General features: G+C 41.7%; 1 protein-coding gene across 1 annotated transcript in view; it reads right to left on the bottom strand.

The window, feature by feature from the left end:
• Abi3bp (ABI family member 3 binding protein) overlaps positions 1–24,837 on the bottom strand; it is a 205,739-nt gene that overhangs the window by 12,328 nt on the left and 168,574 nt on the right. Inside the window, 7 exon segments of the mRNA XM_051150061.1 lie at positions 2,169–2,378; positions 5,270–5,338; positions 5,883–6,011; positions 8,876–8,995; positions 10,405–10,479; positions 15,511–15,585; positions 18,515–18,580. Coding sequence (XP_051006018.1) covers positions 2,169–2,378; positions 5,270–5,338; positions 5,883–6,011; positions 8,876–8,995; positions 10,405–10,479; positions 15,511–15,585; positions 18,515–18,580 — 744 coding nt within the window.

Genomic DNA, 24,837 nt, shown 5'->3' with positions numbered 1-24,837 from the left:
GGCAGAGGTTCTTAAACCATTTGGGGAATGGCATATCAACCATTCATTCCTGCCGTGTCAGAGTGGAAGGAGGCCTAATAACTTATGAAGACTGATGACCATTGCTTTGGATACATAGCTTATCGTTTTGTCACTGGTGGAAAGGCCAGTTAAGGGAGAGCACGTGCCAAGCAAGATGGTGCTTGAATGGAAGCCATGTTTCTTGCTATCTTCTTATCTGGGGGAAGGGTAACAGAGTATGGTGTTCAGCTACAACAAATTTGACCTTAAAGCTGTATCAGCAACAACAGTTAACAACTGATAACACCCCTTTGTTGCTTGGAGCTCTAGAACTGGACTTTGAGCCTAATGCTTATTTATGTTCCCTGGGGAGTTTTCTTTGTATTAAATACAAACCACAATGTCTGCTTAAATCTCCTTTAAAGGCAGGTTTCTATGAACTTGCGGGGCTCATTCACCAACAGGGAAAGACCCTCAGAATAACAGAATCTGACAGACCTATTAATTTGTTTCCCTGCGTCTCACTTGGGAGTTGGAAGAATTGCTGTCTATATTATCTAAGCTGGTAGATAACCCCATCTGACTTCAAGTGGTATTTTACATAATACTAAATTTAAAAATGAAATCTATGGAGAAGATCATTAGGAGATATTTTATGATGTGTGTATATATATATATATATATATATATATATATATATATATATAGAGAGAGAGAGAGAGAGAGAGAGAGAGAGAGAGAACAATGGCTAAATGTGGAATTGTAGCTAAAGAGTTAAAGTTGATCCTTGTCCATGAACATTTTAATTGTGAAAGACTCCAAGCATCTCATTAACATCTAGTAAGAAAACAATATGAAGACTTGTTATAATTAAAAATTTATAGAATTTAAAAACTATAACAGATTCAGAAAGAGAAGTCATATAGTTTTAATTTTTAAATCAGATATTATCCAAATGGATGCATACTAGATAATTAGCTATATCAGATTAAATAATCCCAACTTGATAGCCCACACCTTTATGGCAAACAAAGTTTGGCTTATCATTTGGTTTCAGGAAACTAGAACTCGTTTGCTAAGCATATAGTCAATAGTTTTGGTTGGCTCAATATGTGTGGACAATCAGTACTGAAAGTTGATTGATGTTTAGGAACTGAGACGGCGGTATGTACTGGCTCAACCCGACAGAATAAGCAGGACTAGGCAGATTCCTAGGAATACTGGTGGTGACCGGCTCATTCTCAGACCAGAGGCTGCTCTTCACGAGCTAGGAAACTGGTGAACCATGGCAGTTTAGCAATGGTAATGTTGAATGCTCAGATCACATGGTTCCATAGGAGAGAGAAGTGCTTTGTTCCTTTTCACTCGCAGTAGAAAATATTTTCTGGAAGATTCTGAGTCTCCTCACCCTCCCACACTCTGGCCCTCCATCTTGCTCCTGTCTCCAAACAGTGCTCACTCTTTGCTTCTAACCCTGCAGCAGGGGCCCGGCAGCAGGGGCCCGGCAGCAGCAGTCACATGGACTCAGGCTGAGTGAGTACCACACCCTGGCAGTTCCTGTGGTTAGTCTGTTATTCCTCTCATTTCTTGTTTGACTCTCTTTTTCTATAAGTAGAATCAAAGTGTGCTAAACAAATTATAGCAGACTTTAAAAAAAAAAAAAAATGGTTCCAGGTGTATTCCCACGATGACCTGGGTTGGTGTAGCACAATCAAATTTTCCTCAGATAAGCATAGCAAGTTGCCTGGAATGAAGGAAGGCCTTTTGTTTGTTTCTTAGTTTTTAATTTCCCAAAAGTTAGCTGAAATAATTTTTAGCCTGTTTGGAAGTTCTTAGCCAGTTTAGAAACTGCGTTGGTGAAAAGAAAGCTATTTTGAATATTATTGGTCATGTCAAGTCTGTACATACTTTATATGTAATTTTTTCAGTAAAATCGTAAGACTATTTTGGAACTGTGAAAGGTAATAATGAGAGGGATTTAAAGTCTTCAATTAACTGGGAGACCATGACAAACATCAAAATCTCTTTTCCACCTATGTCACTTTGGACAACAGAACTCTGTTTCTTCTTAGGTGTGATTTTTGTGATACTGATTTACCCAGGCTGCTCAGGTACTGTGCCATCAAAGCTTCCCACCATAGTACTATGTCCTAGTGCCACAGTCTTACCGGTGACAGTGTCATTTAGTGGCTTTTCCCAGTCCAAGATGACAAACGAGGGGCAGCCTTCCACAGTGACCACAGTGAGGTTGGTGGGTGGGTTCTGTGGTGGGCTGGTGGCGTTTCCCTCCATGGCTTCCTCTGTAGGGAACCGTCTGACAGAGTCAGTGATGGAACAGGGCCTGTTGTCAGGCTTTGGGATGTATCGCACATGAGGACCTAAGAGTGGGAAAAAGAGGGCACTTGTGAAGAAGATGGTGGAGGTAAACTAATAAATTTGATCATCTATTTGAAGGCTTTGGTGTCACATTCTGAGAAGACATTTGAAAACAGTACTGAGGATGGCTTAAAACTCTAAACTCCTATTTCTGGGGTATGTGATAGAAATACTGCATTTATAGATACACCTAGTGTTGATCTCTTTGGTACATTTCTGCCTCTCTGGAGTTGGTTCCTACCTCATAAGTTATAGGTAGTAAGTCTCAGACAGCGGGAGTGTGCACCACACTAAACAGCATTCTGAACCAAGCTGGATTCCCCAGGACCGAACAGTTCTGAATAACCAACTACACCCAGAATGAAACTCAAGAGCGTTTTAGGAAGGAAACATCCAACCTCCAACAAGATAAAAGTCACAGGAAATGTTGTTCATGGTGAGAAAAAAAAAAATCAGTCTTTTGAAACCAACTTAGAATTTGCACAGAGGCTAGAACCATTATACAAGGAAGACATGACTGATACAAAAATGACCCATGAAATAAGATAAAAATGATCCAAAACAAATTTCTAGATATAAAAACTGTATATAAATATGCCAAGTTCATGAGGTAGAAAGAAAACAAAAGACACCACAAAACAGAAGATAGTGAACTTACAGACATAGCACATAACTAACAGAGAGGGAGGGAGAGAGAGAGAGACAGAGACAGAGAGAGAGAGAGAGAGAGAGAGAGAGACAGAGAGAGAGAGAGAGAGAGAGAGAGAGAGAGAGAGAGAGAGAGAGAGAGAGAGAGAGAGAGAGAGAGAGAGAGAGAGAGAGAGAGAGAGAGAGAGAGAGAGAGAAGATGGATGGATGGATGGATAATGGAGATTGGGAGCTTTGTTTGAGGAACTTTGAAGAGTTCTTACATGGACATAACTTAAGTACCTGGGGCAGAGGAGCAGTACATGAGCACAAAAATATTTTAAGAAATAATAGCTTCAAATGTCCCAAACTTCTAAACCACAAATTCAAAAAGCTAAAAATAAAAAAGCATTTAAGAACAATAAATGTGAAGAGACTATACCAATCCAAATTATGTTCCCCCAAAACCAATGAAAAATAGACAATATTTAAAGGAGAGAGAAAATATATACAATGATAAAAGTGAGGGTTATAGTAGATCTCTCAGTGGGAAGAATACAAATAAATAACAATGGTGTGACATCTTCCATGCAGAACTAATACAAATGAAAAAATACTTTTTAAAAAATGTCAAAATCCTTCCTTCAAAACCAGCAAACCCAAACTCTAAGTCTGTAATTGAAGGAAAAGTTTCACTGGCTGGAAGTGTGGCCTCCCCTCACAAAAGGATGAAAAGTGTGAGATAGTAACAGTGTCAATAGTATCTTTTAGTCCAAGTGGAAAAGTTAATTTACTTCTAAAAAAAAGTGAAAACAAGTTTGTATAATGGTTATTGACAACACTGGCACTAGGTTGGGAGGAAAGAAAGGAGCTGGAGAAGCTTCAGTGTGTTAACTACGAGGCTCTTCCTTGTCACTGGAAGGCAGATGGTGACAAGGATCACACCGCCCATCCCCACAGAGCCGAAACAAGGAGTCATGAGGAATAAGACACATAAAGTGGAATCATACATTAAAAGAAGGATGAAAAGGATTTGAAAAGAAGGAGCCAAGAATAGATAAATCATAGGCAATATTATTTATAGATAAATAAATATAAATAAATAAAATAGATAAATAAGGGCAAGATGAAAACATTTCCCTTAAAGGTATCAATAATAATTTGAAAGGGCCATAAACTACAAACAAAACACAGAGATTCATAGATTAGATAAGAAAAGTAAGGCCTGATAAGATGATATCTAAAAAAATACAGTGCAAATACAAAGAGATTAAATTGTAGGTAAAAGTAAAAGGTGAAAAACAAGGATGTAATCTAGAGAAATCATGACTGAATATATACATACCAATAAATCTGGTACCAGAGCAAAGATATAGATAGAAATAAAAAACACCTTGTATAATAAATGCAAGGTTCATCAGTCAGTAATTTATTACAATTCTAATAATTTAAGCCTGTGCTTCAGTGGACTTAAATATAGAAAGAATGAGACTGATAAAACTGAAGAACTTGGAAGTTTGAAACTCATCAGGCTGGAGTCCTTAGGGGACGGAAGGGACTCACAGCACACAAGTCACATGACCACAGTGAGATGGAATCTGTCTGCAAGGCAAGGAGAGAAGCCAATTCTTGCCTTCAAAATTGTGAGAAAAGAAATTTCCATTCCACCACCAAGTCTATGGGATTTGGTTAAGGTAGATTCAGACTAGTCAAATTATAACCACAATTATATACCACTTTGTACCTGTTAAAATGGAAAAAACATTTGAAAACTGACTATACCAAGCACTGGTGAGAGCAAGGAAACCAGAACCCTTATCAATACCGCCAGAAATACCAAATAGTACAACAGTGGAAAACAGTTTAAAACTTCACTTCTGCATCCATAAAAAAGAGTTAAGCTCTCCCGTCCTTTGGCTTGAGCTTGGCTGTGTGACTGCTGTGGCCAATCTATGCTGGCAGATGTCACATAAAAAAGATCTCAAACGGTGACTATTGGTATCCCATCTCCTTGTACTTTGTATTATGGTGAGAATTGCCTCACTTGGCTCACTTCTACTCTTCACTGGGGCACTAAAATGCAGGCATGCAGGGTGGAGCTAAGGCTAGCCCACCAGAAGCCGGCTGCACCTGCTGCCCAGCTGGCTCACATGAACATGAGAAATTCATGTTGTAGTAAGCGCCTACAATATTTATATTGCAAATACCTGAGTGATCTACCAACAGACTAGTTTTATCAAAAGCCAAAATGCAGAGCCGGACATACCTACGAATCTGGGCTTCCCAAGGTGATCGGTTTCTTTGGTTGGGCTTGAACTAAAATCAGTTGTGTTATCTGAGAATGAAAAGATAATGGAAAACTTGGTGAAGAACAAAGAAAAATTCACAATATATTGACAATGGCAGTGAAGATGAAAGATAATCACTATTCCTCTTAGATAAATTGCTTTTGGTTTGATTTCCTTTACTATTCTTATTTTGACCCAATATAAAAAGGCTTTTAATTGTGTCCTGCAGCAAGGTGTTCTGGAGTGTAACAGTAGTGGATTAAGAATTGTAATCAATAAGCTAGTAGTCATTAACAAATTGAATACCTGTAGCTTATAGTAACAGGGAATTTAGAAGCCTAAATTATTTTAATTGGTAATTGGATAGTCTACATTTTTATTAAAAGAAAAAGACTTGGGAGTTTTATGTCTGCCAAGGAAAGAAGCATATTCCCTAATGGAAGGTTGACAATAAATATTGCTCTAAAACTGAAAAGACAGATAGTCCTAAATTTGATGAAAGTAGAAGACCCCAAACTGAATGTGTTTTCCCTAATTTGAAATACATTAGCATCTCAGAGCAATGCATCCAGTGAGAACTAACACACTAACCAAATTCTTCCTCGGAAGCAGGAGCAGTTGGTTGCTTTTTTTCTGCCTCTGATCTCTCTGTGGCTGTTCCGATAGGTTTGAGCGTTGCCTTCATGGGTGGTGAAGTTGCTCGGCCCGAGGAACTGATTCCTGGAACCCAGAACCAAAGCAGTAAGGCTTTATAGGCACCACACCAAGTTCCCCATTTATTTATTCAATAAACATTTCTTGAGCACTTACCACGTGGCTTGGCACTATCAGCCAGGCTTGTAGAGCAAGCAAGACCTGGTTCTTGATAGAGAGAGATGCCTGAGCCAAGGATATTGAAATATCACAGATATTGTGAAAGAACTACATAAGGTCACAGAGGAGACAAGGCGAGGGAGTGGTTAAGGCTGTGGGGAAAGTGGGTGTCAGTGGGGAAGAGAGTTCACACAAGTGCCAGCAAATGAAATGACCACTCGGAAGAGAAAGGAACTCCAGTCTATGACTTATATCAGGAAAACATGGCTGTTGAGGAAAAAGAAGACCCGATCCCAGCTAACGGTGGAGGGTCAAGGAAGGGAGGGTCATGGGAGGACTTGAATATCATTGCTATGGATGCTATTTTAAGGTTAAAGGACCATGAGAAGATTTCCAATAGTGAAGGAACACAAACGAATGAGGAGAATCTCACTGGCCATGATGACTTGTTCACCTAGCCATTTGGTCAGCTGCGAATGAAGGCAAGGAGATAGGATGGCCTTGAACTGCGAGACATGGAAGATGGCCAGAGAAAGAGGACAGAGATTGCCAGAGCAATGTCTAGGTGCCAGAACAGTGTTCCGTCGAGTTGCTGAACTCAAACCTTTCTGCTAAAGTTTCTTGACAGTCTCTAAAGCTGGATTCATCCCAAGGTCTAAGCAATCTGGGTGTTTGGTAGATGGAGAGGGGAATAGAGTTTTGTGTTCCTCCTCCTCGGGCTACCAGCCAAGGCATAATAGCTGAACTTCCATTGGGTCAGTGTGCAATCCTGGCTGAGTCAGGTAGATGGAACCCTGCTTTCCCCCTACAGAGTCGTGGGCCTTGGTCCTAGAGGGAGCGGGCCAAGTAAAAAGTTCAAACAAATGGCAAGCAAAACCAAGAGACGTTGTGCTATTCAGAACTGGCAGAGTCAGCAGGAAATGAGGGCAACACTTTAGCCTTGGCAAAAAAAGTAGGACTCAGAGAGGCCTCAGTAGATTTGGAGATAGGCAAGGAATGGTAGACGCCATGTGGGAACCAAGACCGTTCACGTGTACTTGTGAGAGACCCTCACAAGTGCAGTTATAGTTCCGGACATCCACTGGTTTCCTGAATCGCCAGAGCTGTATCACAGTAATTGCTACTTGCTAGGCTTTGAAGTGAAGCCATTTTCTCTCAGTTAGAGATGGGTGGCGGGGCATGTCAAGTCTGAGGTAATCCCAGAAATGGGATGTGCCTGCCCCTCCTCTTCAGACTCAGGGGTGGGGAGGCCATGCTGAAGCTACACTCTCTGACAGGAGAACAAGACATAAGCCAAAACCCAAGACCAGTGACACCCGCCCTCACCGGAGGGACGTGCTGTGGGGTGGCATCCTGCATCCCTGAGGAACACTCAGGCATCGCCCTGACTCATCACTAAGACCCAAAGGCCAGTGCCACTCATGCCACAGCTGCTTCCTATTACTACTAATGAGAGCAACCTGGTCTCCTCGTGAGGCCTTCACTAGGCCCTGACCCACAAAGGCACAAGACGTACAAGCTGGAGGCCGAGTCCTCCCCTAGACACCGGGGGAGGCACTCTGGAACTTCCCGCTTCTCCACCTTCCTACTGCTGACACCCTTTCATCTTGCTCTTCATGTTCTGGTGATGCCCAACCAACCAGAAAGGTGTTTCCCTTGCCACCTCATGACTGGACTTTTGCTACTGTTACAAACTGTATGTTTTCCAGGCCTCTTAGGTGACCCTGGGAAGGCGATGTCCAACCCCCCAGGTTGAAAACCACTGACCTAGAGTCATGAAACATCACAAAGGCCATTCTTGTTAGCTTCTTAAAAAAAAAAAAAAAAAAAAAAAAAAAAAAAGAATGATACCCACTCCCTTCACATAAACCCTCCACACTTTCATCTTTTACAGCTGTCTTTAGTACTATTTATCCAGTTTCCACCTCCAAAAATTTAGGAAGCTGAGATGTGGAAAGAGAGGAAAGACAAGGAACACCACAGCTTGCTAGCAGAGGTCCTAAGTGGAAGTGAGGTAAAGCTCTGTTTTGATGTGGATCAATTTCCACTGGCTCTTAATTTCATTCATGTTTTCATTCAATCATTATTATCAAATGCCCTCCATATTCTCAGCACTCAACTGGCCTCTGGACTTTCAATCACTGTCATTACAGAACTGGCAAGCTACGAGAGGAAGGCAAGAATACAAATAGTACAAGACCATATGTTTGTTGTTGTACCAGAGATGTATACTGGGGACCATATAGAACATAGTGGCAATGCTAAGACATCTTTGTGGAGCAAGAAGAGGGATAAAGTGTGTGCACATCCAGGTCTTGTGAGAACCATTTTGTGACAGCATGAACCTAGATGTGGAAGTAAGAAACAGCTTGGCTGCTCACATTCCTCCCCCAAACACTATGTCATGCGCAATGGCATGAAGGCAAAGTCAGTGACACAACATCATATTTTCCACTGTCTCTGAGCGGTTGGCAATATACAGCATCTCCTACTTCTATTCTGAAGTCATCCACTGTTGAAAGCCAAGTCAGCTTCTCTCTAGGCGCCAAGCATTCAGATATCTCAGAAGCAAACTGGCCTCGATATGGAGAGATGGTTTCTTCTATGCTACCCACTCAGAGTCGGTATTTCAATCCTCAAAACTGTAGTTAACAGCATCCAGTCTTTGCGGTCAATGCAAGCATGCATCTGTCACACATGCCAGTGGCTTGTTGGGTTGTGAGTAAAATGCAATCATGGAGAGAGAAAAGAAAAGAGGTAACCTGACATACCTGCACTTCCTGGCTTTCCGGTGACATTATTCGGTGGTAAAGGTTTTCTGTTTGGAGGCATAGGTCTAGGGGGCATAGGTCTAGGTGGCATGGGTGGGCGACGAGTCCCTGGGATTGTGGCTAAAAGATATTATAAAGTCAGTACTTACTACAAAAAGTCGGTTTGAAATAATTAAGCTGTAAAAACAGCAGAGTCATAGTTGGACAGTAAGAGATTTCATATTTTATAGAAAAGTGCCAACATAAAAAGTAATATATAGTGGGGTGCCTATAAACTTATGCTGGTCATATATTCATGAACAACTAATCACATTAGCATATGTGAATAATCTGTAATTTTAGATAAAATATTCAGGCATAGATCTTTCCTCTAGAGACACAACAGAAGCACTGTTGAACTTTATCATTCCTAATCATCTTTAGTTATGAGCTTACAATTTCTTTTACTACTCTGACTTGAAATTTTTGAGCATATATATATATATATATATATATATATATGTGTTTCACACTATCCCCTATAATATGTAATTATAATTAAATGACATTAGAACTCTTCAAATAATTATATCAAAGTAGCACACTCATGGCAGCGATGGGAATCTGGTGACTGGAGCAGCTATAGTGTGGCCCTGCACAAGGATTTCTACCTAAGAGACATGACTGGGAGCCAACTTTACCACTCACTTTGCTCTGCCACCCACAACCTCTGTTACAGGGCTTCCAGCCCAAGGAATGGTACAATTTTAAATCTTGTTTGCTTAGTGGGCAAAGGAAAGTAGCATGCTTTTTATAGTTTGTATAAATAAAGTCTACTTTGCAGGGTGGTTGGAAAAAACTAAAGGTGTCTGGAGCAATCCACCTTAGCTCAGACTTTAAACCATTATAGTTTAAAAATGTATTTCTTTCTTTGCATTATTTATGCTGGTTTTAAATAATAAAGAACAATTCTCCACCCAGGAAAATACCTTATCACTTTAAGTATTTTCAAGGCTACTAGGAAGACAGACAAAGTACAGAGAGGCAGGGAAGGCAGGAGAGGGAAAAGGGATGAGTCTGTCCATGAGCTTGCTCAGGCAAGGCTGGCGATGAGCGGATGGCAACACTAACGCATGAGAACCTCTCTCACAGCATCCTTTTAAAAAGCAGAGAGCCCGTATTATCAGCTTCATATGTCTATTACATACAACTTACTCTTAAAACAGGAACACAAATCATTTCAGACCCAAGAGTATCATAATAAATCACACAAGAGCCAAGCTTGAAAAACAAAACAAACACTTAAAACCCAGTGGCTTTGTACCACTTGTCCATTGTGGCTCCTTAGAAAGCCAACCTTCAAGTTAATATCCTCCAAGGGTTTTAAAAAGAATTTAATTTGCAATTTCTTTCTTCACATACGGTCATCCTCAAGTATGGGATGTCTCTCTGGCAGCTTGCATCTAATGCTAATGTGGTTCTCACACACAGTCATTTTTCATGCAAATTTCAGAGCTGGGGTGCCACAGGGTCCACATCTTACTCCTTACCTGGTTTTTTGATGGTGTGTGAGGGCACTGTCATATTTCTCCCAGGGCTTGATGGCTTGGGCCCTTGCTTGCTTCCTAGGAAGAGACAATCAACAGGAAGAATTGTGTAGTAAAATCTGTTAAACATTCTTTGTCATGGCTACTTGATAGGAGTTGTCTGGGAAAATGTGGATTTCTTACATAGACACCAGTACTTCTGTGCTCATTTTAATTGTCTTCTACTCTCCAGATATAAAAATACTAAAAATCCTACACTTACTGGTTCCATTTTTCCCGGTAGAGCTGGCGCTGGACTGTGGTTTTTGGTTCTGTCCTAACTTTCCATGGCATTCATCCTGCATTGGCTGCCTGGGAGGTATTGCTTCACCAGACAGACTTTTACCAAGGGAGAATTGTCACCTTCTGCCAGTATTTATGGGTACATTTTGTGGTTAAAAAGATAATTTTCCTCCAACTCCCCAATGCCCATAAAGAAACCTCAGAAATCCACTGTGGTTGGGTTTGTACTTATTGAACCCACTTAAAAAAATATCCTTGTGCTGGTCTGGTATATTAGATTGCTGAGGTTACCAACTGGATCTTTACCTTTGGGATTTGTAAACTTGTCATGGATTGACCTAGAACTCCAAATTGTTGTTTGAAAGAAGGCAAGTCAAAATTTGTTTGTGTGATAATTTTTGCCTCCTGGCTCCCTCAAACATGGTGGCTATCTGGCCATGTACCTAAGCACCTGGGATAGGGTTTAGTAAGCTTCCTTAGCGTGTAGGGGATCAGTATGTCTCACTTTAGCTTTGTAGTACTATTCTTTTTGGAAAAATATCATCTTTGCTTTGTTTATGCAATTTTATTTTCTAAAATTAAAATATAATTATATCATTTTCCATTTTTTCCCTCCAACTCCTCCAATGTACTCTACCCCCACCCTGATCTGACTCAAATTCATGGCTTGTGGCTTCTTTTTGTTTTAATTGTGGTTACACACATACATAATATACACACACTCCTAAATATATATGCATACTTATGTATGTATGTATGTGTGTGTGTATATATATAACCTACCAAGTCTGTTTACTATTGCTTGTATGTATAGGATTTCAGGATTGACTATTTGGTATTAGATAACCAATTATGGGACAGCTCTTTCCCAGGGAAGACTATTTCTCTCACTTTCAATCTTTCTTAGTTGCTTGTAGTTCTTTTTCCAGAATTGGGTCCCTGTGAGATTTCTCCCTGCAATGCTGGCACATCTGTTGGTGTCATCCTTGCTCAGGTCTTGGTTAGGCAGCCATGGTTGTGAGACTTCATGGCTGTAGTTTCCCTGCTGTTTCTAGGAGAGGCATGCTCACAGCAGATATTCTGTTCCTCAGGCTCCTATGACCTTTCTGTGATTATATCACAATATAATATTTCCTGATGTGTCTGATATGTGTTTCTTCTGCTTTTTTGAAATTTTTTTGTTTTGTTTTGTTTTTTTAAGATAAGGTCTCATTTTATAGCCTTGGCTGGCCTAGACCTTGCTGGGTAGATCATGCTGCTCTCAAACTCACAGAGATTATTCATCTGCCTTTGACTCTTAGGTGTGGAGACTAAAGGCTTATGCCACCATTCCTGGCTCTGACAGTTTTTATTAAGAAAGAGCAGATACAATCTAAGTAGGATCTAAGTAGAATCTAAGTAGGACATATCACTCCAGAAACAATCATCAAAAAAAAAAAAAAAAAAAAAAAAAAAAAGAGAGAATCCATGTGCTGAGGGCCTGGTGGTCATTTGCATATTAAAGGTAAGAAAACATATTTAATAGGCCAGTTAGTACATTAACAATGACAACCACAGTAACTAAATATCAACAACTCTGATTTTCCAGTTATGTCTCGGAGAAGGCAAAAAGACATTATTTAAAGACATTTAATGTGCAGGCAGATGCAGATAAAAAGTTTTGCTTGTTGTGTTTTGAATGAGAATGTCTCTCATTGGCTCATGTATTTGAACACTTGGCCTCCGGTTGATGATGCCCTTTGAGGTAGGTCAGGGAACCTTTAAGTTGCAGAGCTTTGATGGAAGAAGGGGTAGGTGAGCTCTGAGAGGTTATAGCCTTGTCCTATTTCTTGTGTTCTGTGTTTCCTGTGAGTGGTTGAGATGTGGTCTCTCAGCTTCCTGCTCCTGTCTCCATGACATCCCCACCTTTATGGATATCTAGCTCTCTAGAACTATAAGTGCAAATAAAGATTTCTTTAATTTGCTTTTGGTCATGATGTTTTATCACAGGAAATAAAAGTAACTGATACAGAAGTTGGTACCACAGAGTAAGGTTGTTGTTATAAAGAACCTGGCCCTGTTGGTTTTTGGAGGAATGTGGAAGACTTTGAAATTTTCTTCTAAAAAAGCTGTTGCTGTGCCTGGGGGTCTTGGTACCCTGGGGTCAGGGAGATGGATCATGTGACTGATTATTCTGTATATGACACACAGGCGTAGAACAATACTTCCATTATGGCACTAAGAAGACTTGGTTTGGTGAGGTTTTATTTACCATAATTTCTCAACGGTAAACACACACACACACACACACACACACACACACACACACACACACACATATCAGCAGGTGGTGTGTTGTTTGAGTAGATCTTACTAGCCCTTCTCCAGATATTTTTGTCCTTCAAAAAAAAACCAAAGAATTTTAAGTCTAATACTGTCTAAGCACTCTGCATAGTAATCACTTGCTTTGAGCTTTGCAAACCTTCTGTGTGAGATACAGTATCCAGGACCCATAATAGGGAAACACAGGCCAGATCAATCAAGCTGCCCAAGGTATCCCTGGCAGGGAATGCTGGGACTCAGAATCACATTCTCACAGCTCCAAAGCCTCTTCCTCAAGCACTAAGTCCTCCTATTGGCTCCTTCTCCTTATACTCACAATGACTCTATGTGACTATAGTCCTATATATGCCGTCTCCTGAGAGGGCTACAGTGCCACATTACATGAGAGTTAATGGCTTTGGATGGCAGGCATCTGTCCTGTAACCAGGCCACCATTATGTGGTGTGTGCATACACACACACACACACACACACACACACACACAGACAGAGAGAGAGAGTTGCAGACTTTCAGCAGTTCCTACAGGGCAAATGCAGATCCACTAACCCCAGGATGAGTACAGGTAAGTACCTGAAGGCAACAGTAAGTTAGAGCTGAAGGGAGAGGGGGAGGGGAGGTAAGGGTCAGCAAGGGGGACGATGAGAAGAGGGGGAAGGAAAGGGGAAGGAAGGAAGGTCATGGCAGTTCTCAATCTTCCTACGGCTGAGACCCTTTAAAACATTTCCTCCTGTTGTGATGACCCCAACAACAAAATTATTTTGTTACTATTTCATAACTGTAAATTTGCCAACTGTTATGAATTGCAATGCAAATATCTCCTGATATGCAGGAGATCTGATGTGACCCCCCCCAAAAGGGGTCACAACCCACAGGTTGAGGACCACCAAACCGAGGACACTAGAAATTTCCCAGTTTGCCTCTGTATAGATGAAGAAGGAGGAGGCACATCATTTTGATCTCTAGATATAAATAAACAAACCAACAGCACATCAGCCCTTGAAACCAGATGGAGGATGGTAGCATCTGAAAGCACTGGAAAAGGCCCTGCAGACATGAGCTCTGGGGCTCACTGGAAAGAGCTGGAGAGAGACAATGAAGCTCCGGGCTCTATAAACTGGTCAACTTGGGCAATTCAAGATTAGAAGCAGCACAGAGTCAGAATGAAGAGGACATTTAAAAAGCCAGTACCAGACACGGCAGAGAATGGATCTTGTGAACTGCCAGTCAGGCAATCTAGCCCAGGCTGCTAGCCACATTCCTTCCTCTCAAACAGGATTAATTGACATATGTAGGAAAGGACAATTGGCCTTGGAGGCACCCAGACTGGAACCTCAGCAGGGCCCACCACTGCCATATGGGAATTTTCCAGAAGTCTACAGATTTACGTAATTTATCACTTAGCAATTTCTTGCCCAAGATGAAATAATGATTTTGGATATTTCTAACCATAGTAACAAAAACTTTGCAAACAAACGTGTTGATCTCCACATATCGGTGGAAATCTATTTTCAATGAATCAGTAAGCCCTACTTCCTGTGACTGATGGGGCTATTATGGAGGACTGTTTTCTGTACTTTTGCCTCCAAATCTTAGCACCTAGCTAAAATTTCATGAGAGTGAGCCAGCAGCCTGGAAGAGTTAGCTGCATCCTAGAAAAACACATACCTCACTCCGAGGAGGAGTCTGGCTTCTCCTTGTGAGGCACACTCCATGCTGGGGCAGTAAAGTGTGGTTTCCCCATTAGGGTATAGAGAGAAGTCGGGGGGGGGGGGGGGTGGAGGAGGAGGAGGATGGTAGGAGAGGAAGGAGGGGAGCTGCGATTGGATATAAAGTGAATAAATAAATTAATGGGAAAAAGGGGTATAGAGAGAAGAGTCTGAGATCAGCTGTGTAACAAAAATCTGTCAGATCACATGCTCCAAGGCAGCTTCGGAATTCTACTTTGCCTGGCATGTAAGGAACTTGGGGCTGTGTCATTTGACCAGAATTCTTTATAAACTTTAATAGGACTATAGCGACAGAGACCAGTTGTTAACCGTATTGAATTTACCCTGCTTCTTCTTATTTAAGTTCTACATTTTAGATAGCTAGCAGACAAAGGCCTTTTAGAAAGTTGTGACAGCCTTTGTGACAAATGATAAAGGGGAAAACCAAGTCATTACAAAGACTGACCTGTGCATAGAAAGTTGTTTGTAATAAAAAAAATTATTTTTACTATTTGCATTCTGTAATTAATGTTTAATCAGAATTATTTTGGAGAAATAAGACTATATATGATAGCTAATTTAGTAGACTGGGTTTATAAGAGTGAAAATTTATTTTCCAACATTTTAGGGATATTTGAAGTTGATTTTGAAATGAGATAAACCTTTATATTCCAATTTTACAAATATTGTAACAAAACATACACAAAAAGTAATTGATGTGTGCACTCAACAAAATTACATGAGATGAACAGCATTTAATTTTGATGCAACCAAAGAGAAATACATTTGTGATTATTACCTGTTCCTACTCCATTTCCATTGGCCATTCCTCTGGATTTGGTTTTACCAGGTCTTGTAGTTGTTTTGTTTAGACCTACAGCAAAGTAGAGATTAAACAGTTTAGACATTTCCTTAAAAAAATTTGCAGCCAAGGAAAACAAAACTTCTCAGAGAACTGAAAATCATTTAACACACAATAAAGTAATGACAACTCACACACAACAAAACAAAACAACGTATGGTTCAGAATGTAGACTATAGAAACCACATCTAGCATGAAAGTCAGAAAGTCTCATATAGGTAAGAATGAAAATCTGAAATCTGTACTGAGGTGGTCACTGGGCTCCAATTTTTGTTCTTGAAAAAAGTAAGTAGCAAGGGAACTTCCAACTCTGAGTGGGAAATATTTTAACTTATGTCCTGCATATGCTGTAAGACACATTCCACAGTAAAACTGAAGGAATATTAAAATTATATTACATCTAGGGGAAAGCTAAAACCTGAGATGTATTCAATGTCAAGGCCACTATTCATAAGTTAAAAGTGTGTGGCCCTTTTGTGGACATCTATACAAAGTGTTTAACTACAGTACTTTATGTACATCTACTGTTGAGCACTGAGCCATGATGTACTCTTTCCTGCTCTCTAGAAGACCAAACATTGAGTGTGATTTCATGCATAAGCTCTGCAGCCAGACTGCCTGTCTTTCAATTCCCTTTCGGAATCCCCTCGGCACCTCAGTTTCCTTAAACATGCCTCCTAGGACAGCATTCAGTTGCTGTCAAACATTACTATTCCTGTAGTTTACAGAAATGTTCAATCAGCCACATATTAAGAACTCATTGAATTTTGTAACACAAAGTCACATAGAAATACCCTTTCTTGTAATAGATTTGTCTACCTAATTTCCTTTAGGAGTTAGAGATTATAGCTAAAATATTGGCTGTCTATATGAAGGACCAGGAATCAGCAGCATCCCAGTAGGCGGGCAAACAACAGAAGCACTAGGTAGATTAATATATTTTTCACATGGACATTTTAAGATAGCTAACTTCCTGTTTCTCCCTCCCCAAGAGAAACACTCAGTGGGAGTTTAACCACCACTCCCTGATACCCAAGAACTGTTTTGGGGCACTAATGTGGAAGAAAACAATCTATTTCTCTCTATATGTCCAGATTATCCAACACCCTGGGACAGCCCGAACCAGCCAGTTCCCAGGGAGAAAGGAAACATATCCTATTCCCACACATACCCACTCCTTAGATCCCAGCCCTGGGCCCCTTTCTTGTCTGGGGACTCTGCCTCTGTGTACTTGGTTGCCTTTGTGCTTCTGTGTTTAACTGATCTAGCTGAAAGATGCCACTTTGCTTTCCTGCCTTTTTACTCTTTATATTAGTGTAGAAAAAGAAACCAATCCTGCATCCTTAGATGACTTCACTCTGACAATAATACATATGTAATATGCATATATACACACACAGTATACGTATATGTATTATATATAATATACATATTATATGTCATTGAATGTTTCATATGTACATTCCAAGAATATAAAAACATTGTCCCCTCTCTGTCATATGCCTGGAGATACATTCACAAAGACCACATGTTTGTGAACGGCTTTCCTCATTTAGTACCTTAAGAATTCTTAGAATGACAAGGGAAAAGGAAGCACCAGAAAGGCTTTAGCTGGTGCTAAAATGCTTGTGCCACAGCACAAAAACAACTAACTGAACAATTAGTCATTCCTTAAATTCCAAAGAGGGTAGAATTACAATCCCTCTGTGATTTGATAAGAACGAAGGTATCTCTGAATACAGAACTGTACTTTTTGTTGTTTATAAATGTTTTTATCTTTTGAAATGTGAACAAGAGTTCCTGTGAGGAATCTGTGTCAGCAAAAATGGACTGATTGACTGATTAGAACTGCAGTGATGTGGAGGAGATTGGAATGTTGCAGATCCAGAGCCTAATTAATTTTGGGCTACCATTACCCCCCTAAATAGCCATTTCTTGTACACCTCGTAGGCATCCTGTAACTAACAGATAAGCCCTTAAGGTGTGTATTAGCAAAGGAGATCATTAGCTTCCACCAACGCAGAAGTTAAGAATGCCAATATCACAAGGCGTGGTGGCACACACCTTTAATCCCAGCACTTGGGAGGCAGGCGGATCACTGTGAGTTCAAGGCCAGCCTGGTCTACAAAGAAAGTCCAGGACAACTAAGGCTACACAGAGAAATCTTGTATTGAAGGAACGAAAGAAAGAAAGAAAGAAAGAAAGAAAGAAAGAAAGAAAGAAAGAAAGAAAGAGAAGGCCAATATTAGGTAGCATCTGAGGCCTATAAGCGAGATCCCCCCGTCTTTCTGTAATCTACTCTGCCTCTCGGGTGAGTCTACTAATTTGTTTTAAAATGTTTTGATTTATAACTTTCCCTTTTTCTGTTACTGTAAAACATTCATGAAATTACTTCCCAAATATAACGTTCCATCAAGGATGACTAAAATGTATGTTCCTGGGTCATGGTCTGTCATAATTTTGGCTCGAGAATAAATCATGTCTTTTATTCTTTTATGATGAGAAACATCTCTTTTGATGACAAAAGATATCAAGTAAAACTATTCTCTTTGAAACTAAAAACATCTTCTTACTAGAATGAAATTATTTATTTTCCTGAGGCAAGAAAAACATTTTAAATTGTCTCAAAAAATTTAAAAGTGTGTGCAACTTATGTATAAACGTCATTGAAATATTTTTATATTTGCTCAGTTCCACAGAGTTCTTCGAATCTAAACATTTATAAAAAGTCCTTTAAGTCTCATCACTTCAATGAATCAAGCCCTTCTATAATCCACAAAGGTCAGACTTTCTGTGTTCCTTTTATTTCAAACTGAGGGTACATGTCCTGGATCCCTGCTCTCCCAACCTTTCCACATTTGGGAAATTTGGCTGTGTCTACTGTGTAGCTCCCCTGGCCTGCTGACTGCACTGGTCATAAGAGAAAGAAACATTCTCTTACCAGGCCTGGCATGTGGTTTGTCAGGTATTCTGGGCTTCACAGGAGTCATGTGCAATCTGTGTGGTGCTGAAACAGAAGACATACTTTATATCCAATAACTAGTACTCGGAAGGCCAGCCAATTGACCTGTGTTACCCTAGGGACCAACAACCAGTGCACTTCACATAGAAGTAGAAGGAACGTTGTGAAACTGCCAGTTATTCATTACCTAATTGATGCAAAAGGGATATAAAACAACTGAAGAAACTCGTGGCTGAAAAGCAAAGGTACCCAGAATGAGGTAGGTCATTTGTAATATTAAGAATCAGTCATTTAGTCTGTGCTTCTCAAAAGTACGAACTTTATCAGATAGTTGTTTAACATGATAAATATATAACATTGCCATCAGTCGGCTCACTCATCCACCTATTCAGCCATCCATCCATTTAACTGCTCATCCATCTACCTACTCATCCATCTATCCTGCCAACCATCTAACTACCCACCCATCTATCCTGCCAGCCATCTAACTCCCCATCCATCTATCCTGCCAACCATCTAACTACCCACCCATCTATCCTGCCAGCCATCTAACTACCCACCCATCTGTCCTGCCAGCCATCTAACTACCCATCTATCTATCCTGCCAGCCATCTAACTACCCATCCATCTGTCCTGCCAGCCATCTAACTACCCATCCATCTATCCTGCCATCCATCTTACTACCCATCCATCTGTCCTGCCAGCCATCTAACTACCCATCCATCTATCCTGCCAGCCATCTAACTCCCCATCCATCTATCCTGCCAGCCATCTAACTACCCATCCATTTGTCCTGCCAGCCATCTAACTACCCATCCATCTATTCTGCCAGCCATCTAACTACCCATCCATCTATCCTGCCAGCCATCTAACTCCCCATCCATCTGTCCTGCCAGCCATCTAACTACCCATCCATTTGTCCTGCCAGCCATCTAACTACCCATCCATCTGTCCTGCCAGCCATCTAACTACCCATCCATTTGTCCTGCCAGCCATCTAACTCCCCATCCATCTATCCTGCCAGCCATCTAACTACCCATCCATCTGTCCTGCCAGCCATCTAACTCCCCATCCATCTGTCCTGCCAGCCATCTAACTACCCATCCATTTGTCCTCCAGCCATCTAACTACCCATCCATCTATTCTGCCAGCCATCTAACTACCCACCCATCTATCCTGCCAGCCATCTAACTCCCCATCCATCTGTCCTGCCAGCCATCTAACTACCCATCCATTTGTCCTGCCAGCCATCTAACTCCCCATCCATCTATCCTGCCAGCCATCTAACTACCCATCCATTTGTCCTGCCAGCCATCTAACTACCCATCCATCTATTCTGCCAGCCATCTAACTACCCATCCATTTGTCCTGCCAGCCATCTAACTACCCATCCATCTATCCTGCCAGCCATCTAACTACCCATCCATTTGTCCTGCCAGCCATCTAACTACCCATCCATCTGTCCTGCCAGCCATCTAACTACCCATCCATCTATCCTGCCAGCCATCTAACTACCCATCCATTTGTCCTGCCAGCCATCTAACTACCCATCCATCTGTCCTGCCAGCCATCTAACTACCCATCCATTTGTCCTGCCAGCCATCTAACTCCCCATCCATCTATCCTGCCAGCCATCTAACTACCCATCCATCTGTCCTGCCAGCCATCTAACTCCCCATCCATCTGTCCTGCCAGCCATCTAACTACCCATCCATTTGTCCTGCCAGCCATCTAACTACCCATCCATCTATTCTGCCAGCCATCTAACTACCCACCCATCTATCCTGCCAGCCATCTAACTCCCCATCCATCTGTCCTGCCAGCCATCTAACTACCCATCCATTTGTCCTGCCAGCCATCTAACTCCCCATCCATCTATCCTGCCAGCCATCTAACTACCCATCCATCTGTCCTGCCAGCCATCTAACTACCCATCCATCTATTCTGCCAGCCATCTAACTACCCATCCATTTGTCCTGCCAGCCATCTAACTACCCATCCATCTATCCTGCCAGCCATCTAACTACCCATCCATTTGTCCTGCCAGCCATCTAACTACCCATCCATCTGTCCTGCCAGCCATCTAACTACCCATCCATCTATCCTGCCAGCCATCTAACTACCCATCCATCTGTCCTGCCAGCCATCTAACTCCCCATCCATCTGTCCTGCCAGCCATCTAACTACCCATCCATCTGTCCTGCCAGCCATCTAACTACCCATCCATCTGTCCTGCCAGCCATCTAACTACCCATCCATCTGTCCTGCCAGCCATCTAACTACCCATCCATCTATCCTGCCAGCCATCTAACTACCCACCCATCTGTCCTGCCAGCCATCTAACTACCCACCCATCTGTCCCCCCAGCCATCTAACTACCCACCCATCTATCCTGCCAGCCATCTAACTACCCACCCATCTGTCCTGCCAGCCATCTAACTACCCACCCATCTGTCCCCCCAGCCATCTAACTACCCATCCATCTATCCTGCCAGCCATCTAACTACCCACCCATCTGTCCTGCCAGCCATCTAACTACCCATCTATCTATCCTGCCATCCATCTTACTACCCATCCATCTGTCCTGCCAGCCATCTAACTACCCATCCATCTATCCTGCCAGCCATCTAACTACCCATCCATCTGTCCTGCCAGCCATCTAACTACCCATCCATCTATCCTGCCAGCCATCTAACTACCCATCCATCTATCCTGCCAGCCATCTAACTACCCATCCATCTGTCCTGCCAGCCATCTAACTACCCATCCATCTGTCCTGCCAGCCATCTAACTCCCCATCCATCTGTCCTGCCAGCCATCTAACTACCCATCCATCTGTCCTGCCAGCCATCTAACTACCCATCCATCTATCCTGCCAGCCATCTAACTACCCATCCATCTGTCCTGCCAGCCATCTAACTCCCCATCCATCTGTCCTGCCAGCCATCTAACTACCCACCCATCTATCCTGCCAACCATCTAACTACCCATCCATCTATCCTGCCAGCCATCTAACTACCCACCCATCTATCCTGCCAGCCATCTAACTACCTGTCCATCTGTCCTGCCAGCCATCTAACTACCCACCCATCTATCCTGCCAGCCATCTAACTACCCATCCATCTATCATCCCACTAGCCATTTAACTACCCATCCATCTACTCACCCAAGCATCTTTCTCAATAAGGAACTACTATACTGTAGAACGTTATTTTTCCAAAGAAAGCAATCTTAAGGATTGAAAGAAAGTTAAAGAATAGAAAAATTAGATAGCTAAGAAAAATAATGGTAACATGGTCTTTATCAAATTGCCTTTGTTTATGAACTCTGAAATTATAAATATTTACTGTCTATGATTCCTATATAAAGGAGTGAAAGAAAATGGCAGATGATGTCCTACCTTTCAAGGAAAAGTAAAGAACCCTGAAACTAGCCGTTACCTCCTGTGATACAGGGCCTGTTACCTCCTGTGATATAGGGTCTGTTACCTCCTGGGATACAGGGTCTGTTTCCTCCTGTGTATAGGGTCTGTTACCTCCTGTGGTATGGGGCCTGTTACCTCCTGTGGTGTGGGGCCTGTTACCTCCTATGGTGTGGGGCCTGCCCATGAAGGAGAAGTAATGAAGCCTTGCTGAATAAATATTTGAATGACCACTGCAGGCAAATTTGGGAAAAGATACAGACTCCTCCTGCAGTCTACCAACTGCTGCTCTTTGCACACTGGATATCACATGTGGATTCCTGCCACCACATCTCTTGGTAATATTTTAGCTACAGCCAGAAAAAAATTTTCTTGTAAACTATACAAATGTTACATCATTTAGTAGTTTTGCTCACATCTTGAGTGGGTATTTATTAACCATAAATCAGCAATGTCTTGCCTGCCAGGCTTAAAAAAATAACACCGGTGAAACAGCTTATACTTAGGAGCTTCCAATGTGAAGGCTTTGATGAGCAGGATCTTAGCATACAGGAGGCCAACCACAGAGGGGATCTGAAATCCTGCAGGGGCCTTACTCGGGCGATCCCAGGGTACTAAGTGCCCTAAACACAAGTACTGCTGTTTTAAAGTACTGATGCTCATAGAGCCAGAAATCCTCAGGATGGTTTGCAAACCTTTTGACTTCCTTTGAGAACGGCAAAAGAGCCAATCATTTTGACCCATTTCTGCTTTGCATGTAAAGCCCTTCGAACATTTGATTGCTTTTGCTGAAGAGAACTAAAAGGATCATTGTTCTTATTTTCCTCATCATAGAAAATACGAGAATTCTCAAACTTTGCACAGGAAGGAGGTCAGAGCAGGGTGCAGAAATACCCAGCTGTGTCCCATCATTACTTCAACCAGAAGGCAGGAGAGCTTTTGTTCTAGTTTTTCTAGGAAGAGCTTAAATAAAATTTAACTTTAGGCTGTAGGGCACTCAGACAGCTCATCACTCAACAGCATGTAGACATGAGAAAACTGTTTGAACTTAAAACTTAAAAAGAAAGGAAAATAAGCCTTGTGACTAAATAGCCATGAAAACAGCAATGCCATGTTTTTGGAGGGTGACCAAATACTACAAAAGTTTAAAGATATTTGTCTAATTTTTAAAAGCTTCCAAAAATGCTAAATGCCAGAAATAAATATACGATGATAAGAAAAGCACTCTGTGGTGCTCACTTCCAAATGGAGAAGCAATCCATAGCTGAAAGTCAAATGATCAGGACTCCCTGAAATGCCTTGAGGGAAGGACATTGCTACAATGGACTGAATAGATGAATCCGCGGGTTCAAATGTCTGCTTGCCAAGCCTGGCAAGCTCAGATTGATCTCTAGAATCCATGTGGTGGAAGGAAAGGACCAACTCCATTAAGGTATTCTCTGACTTCCACACACATGCCACACACGTGGCCACAGATGCCCTCTCATCACACCCGTGTACATACAAAATAAATACACGTAGAAGCAAAAGTCAAAGGCAGAGAGAAGCGAGCTTAAGTTGTAGCACCTTGTGGGGGAATTGTCTCAGCAGAAGAAGCAAAGCTGCCACAGGGAAATATGTGGGAGACTCTCATAGTGGGGTTTTGTTATGGCCCTAGGAGTACCGCTGCTGCCGAGGGCTTGCTATCCCAGGCTCATACGCACATGGTTAGAACACAGCATGGAGGGAAGAAATGAATTCATCTCTGCCTCTGGTCTCTCAGTTGGTTTGTGTTATATGAGGAATTGGGCCTGAAGTACCTCAGAGCTCGGGCACAGTTTATGAAGAGAGCCTTTATAACACATGGCTTGTCTGCATCAAAACATCCCCCTCTGCTTCTTCAGCTCAGGGTTATTTGGAAGGCACCAGTTTGCGGGTGCTCCTCTTCTCCCTGAAGATGGCTTTCTTCCTAGTTATTATTTGTTATCACATTCTGGGTGAGCCTGAACCAAAGATTTGAGACAGGGCTGGAGAGATGGCTCAGAGGTTAAGAGCACTGACTCCTCTCTCGGGGTCCTGAGTTCAATTCCCAGAAACCACATGGTGGCTCACAACCATCTATAATGTGATCTGATGCCCTCTTCTACCCTACATGTGTACATGCAGACAGAACACTGTATTCATAATAATTAATAAATCTTTAAAAAAAAAAAAAAGATTTGAGACAAAACCAGGAAAGCATAAGCCCTAGGACAGGAGCACAGAGCCTCGAACTAAGAATTATCTGGACACAAGAAAAAAAGTTATAGTACTTTATACAATTGTGCTGAAGATGTGCATTGTTTGAGCATGAGCCCAATGCTGCCATTCAAGAGAGTAAAGTGATTTGCAGAAAGAAAAGAAGATACCACAGCCAGGGAGGGTGATGGTAGTACACGGCTGCCTGAGTGTCATCGGTGTACGAGTCTGGGAAAGCGGGCGTGAGAAGCCCGCCCTGGTGCTCCTTGTTTTTCTGCATACTTGTAAACAAATGAGAAGCTAATAAACACAAACTGAATACTCTTTGAGTTGGAAAATGTTAAATTAAAAAGTTAAACTAAGCAAACAAGATTTAGACTCCAAGTGCTGCAGGACACTCACCCTGGTCATGTTAGCTCAGGCTGCCACTCGGCAGACACAGTGCCTTCCTTCAAATTTGACTTTCTGTTACCATAATTTTTCTTGCTATTACTCATTACTTTTCTTTCCTGCCTTCCTTCCTTCCTTCATTTTTTTCTCCTATTTTGCCTTTATTTTCCGGGCTGACCTTGAATTCACAATCTTCATGTCTCTCCCAGATGCTGCGAACTACACTGCTATAGAATTACTAGGCTTCTATCGATTTAGACTTTATCTGCCAGTG

Source organism: Acomys russatus, chromosome 8, assembly GCF_903995435.1.
Source record: "Acomys russatus chromosome 8, mAcoRus1.1, whole genome shotgun sequence".
Classification (NCBI taxonomy): Eukaryota; Metazoa; Chordata; class Mammalia; order Rodentia; family Muridae; genus Acomys; species Acomys russatus.
This window is presented reverse-complemented; position numbering and strand designations above follow the sequence as displayed.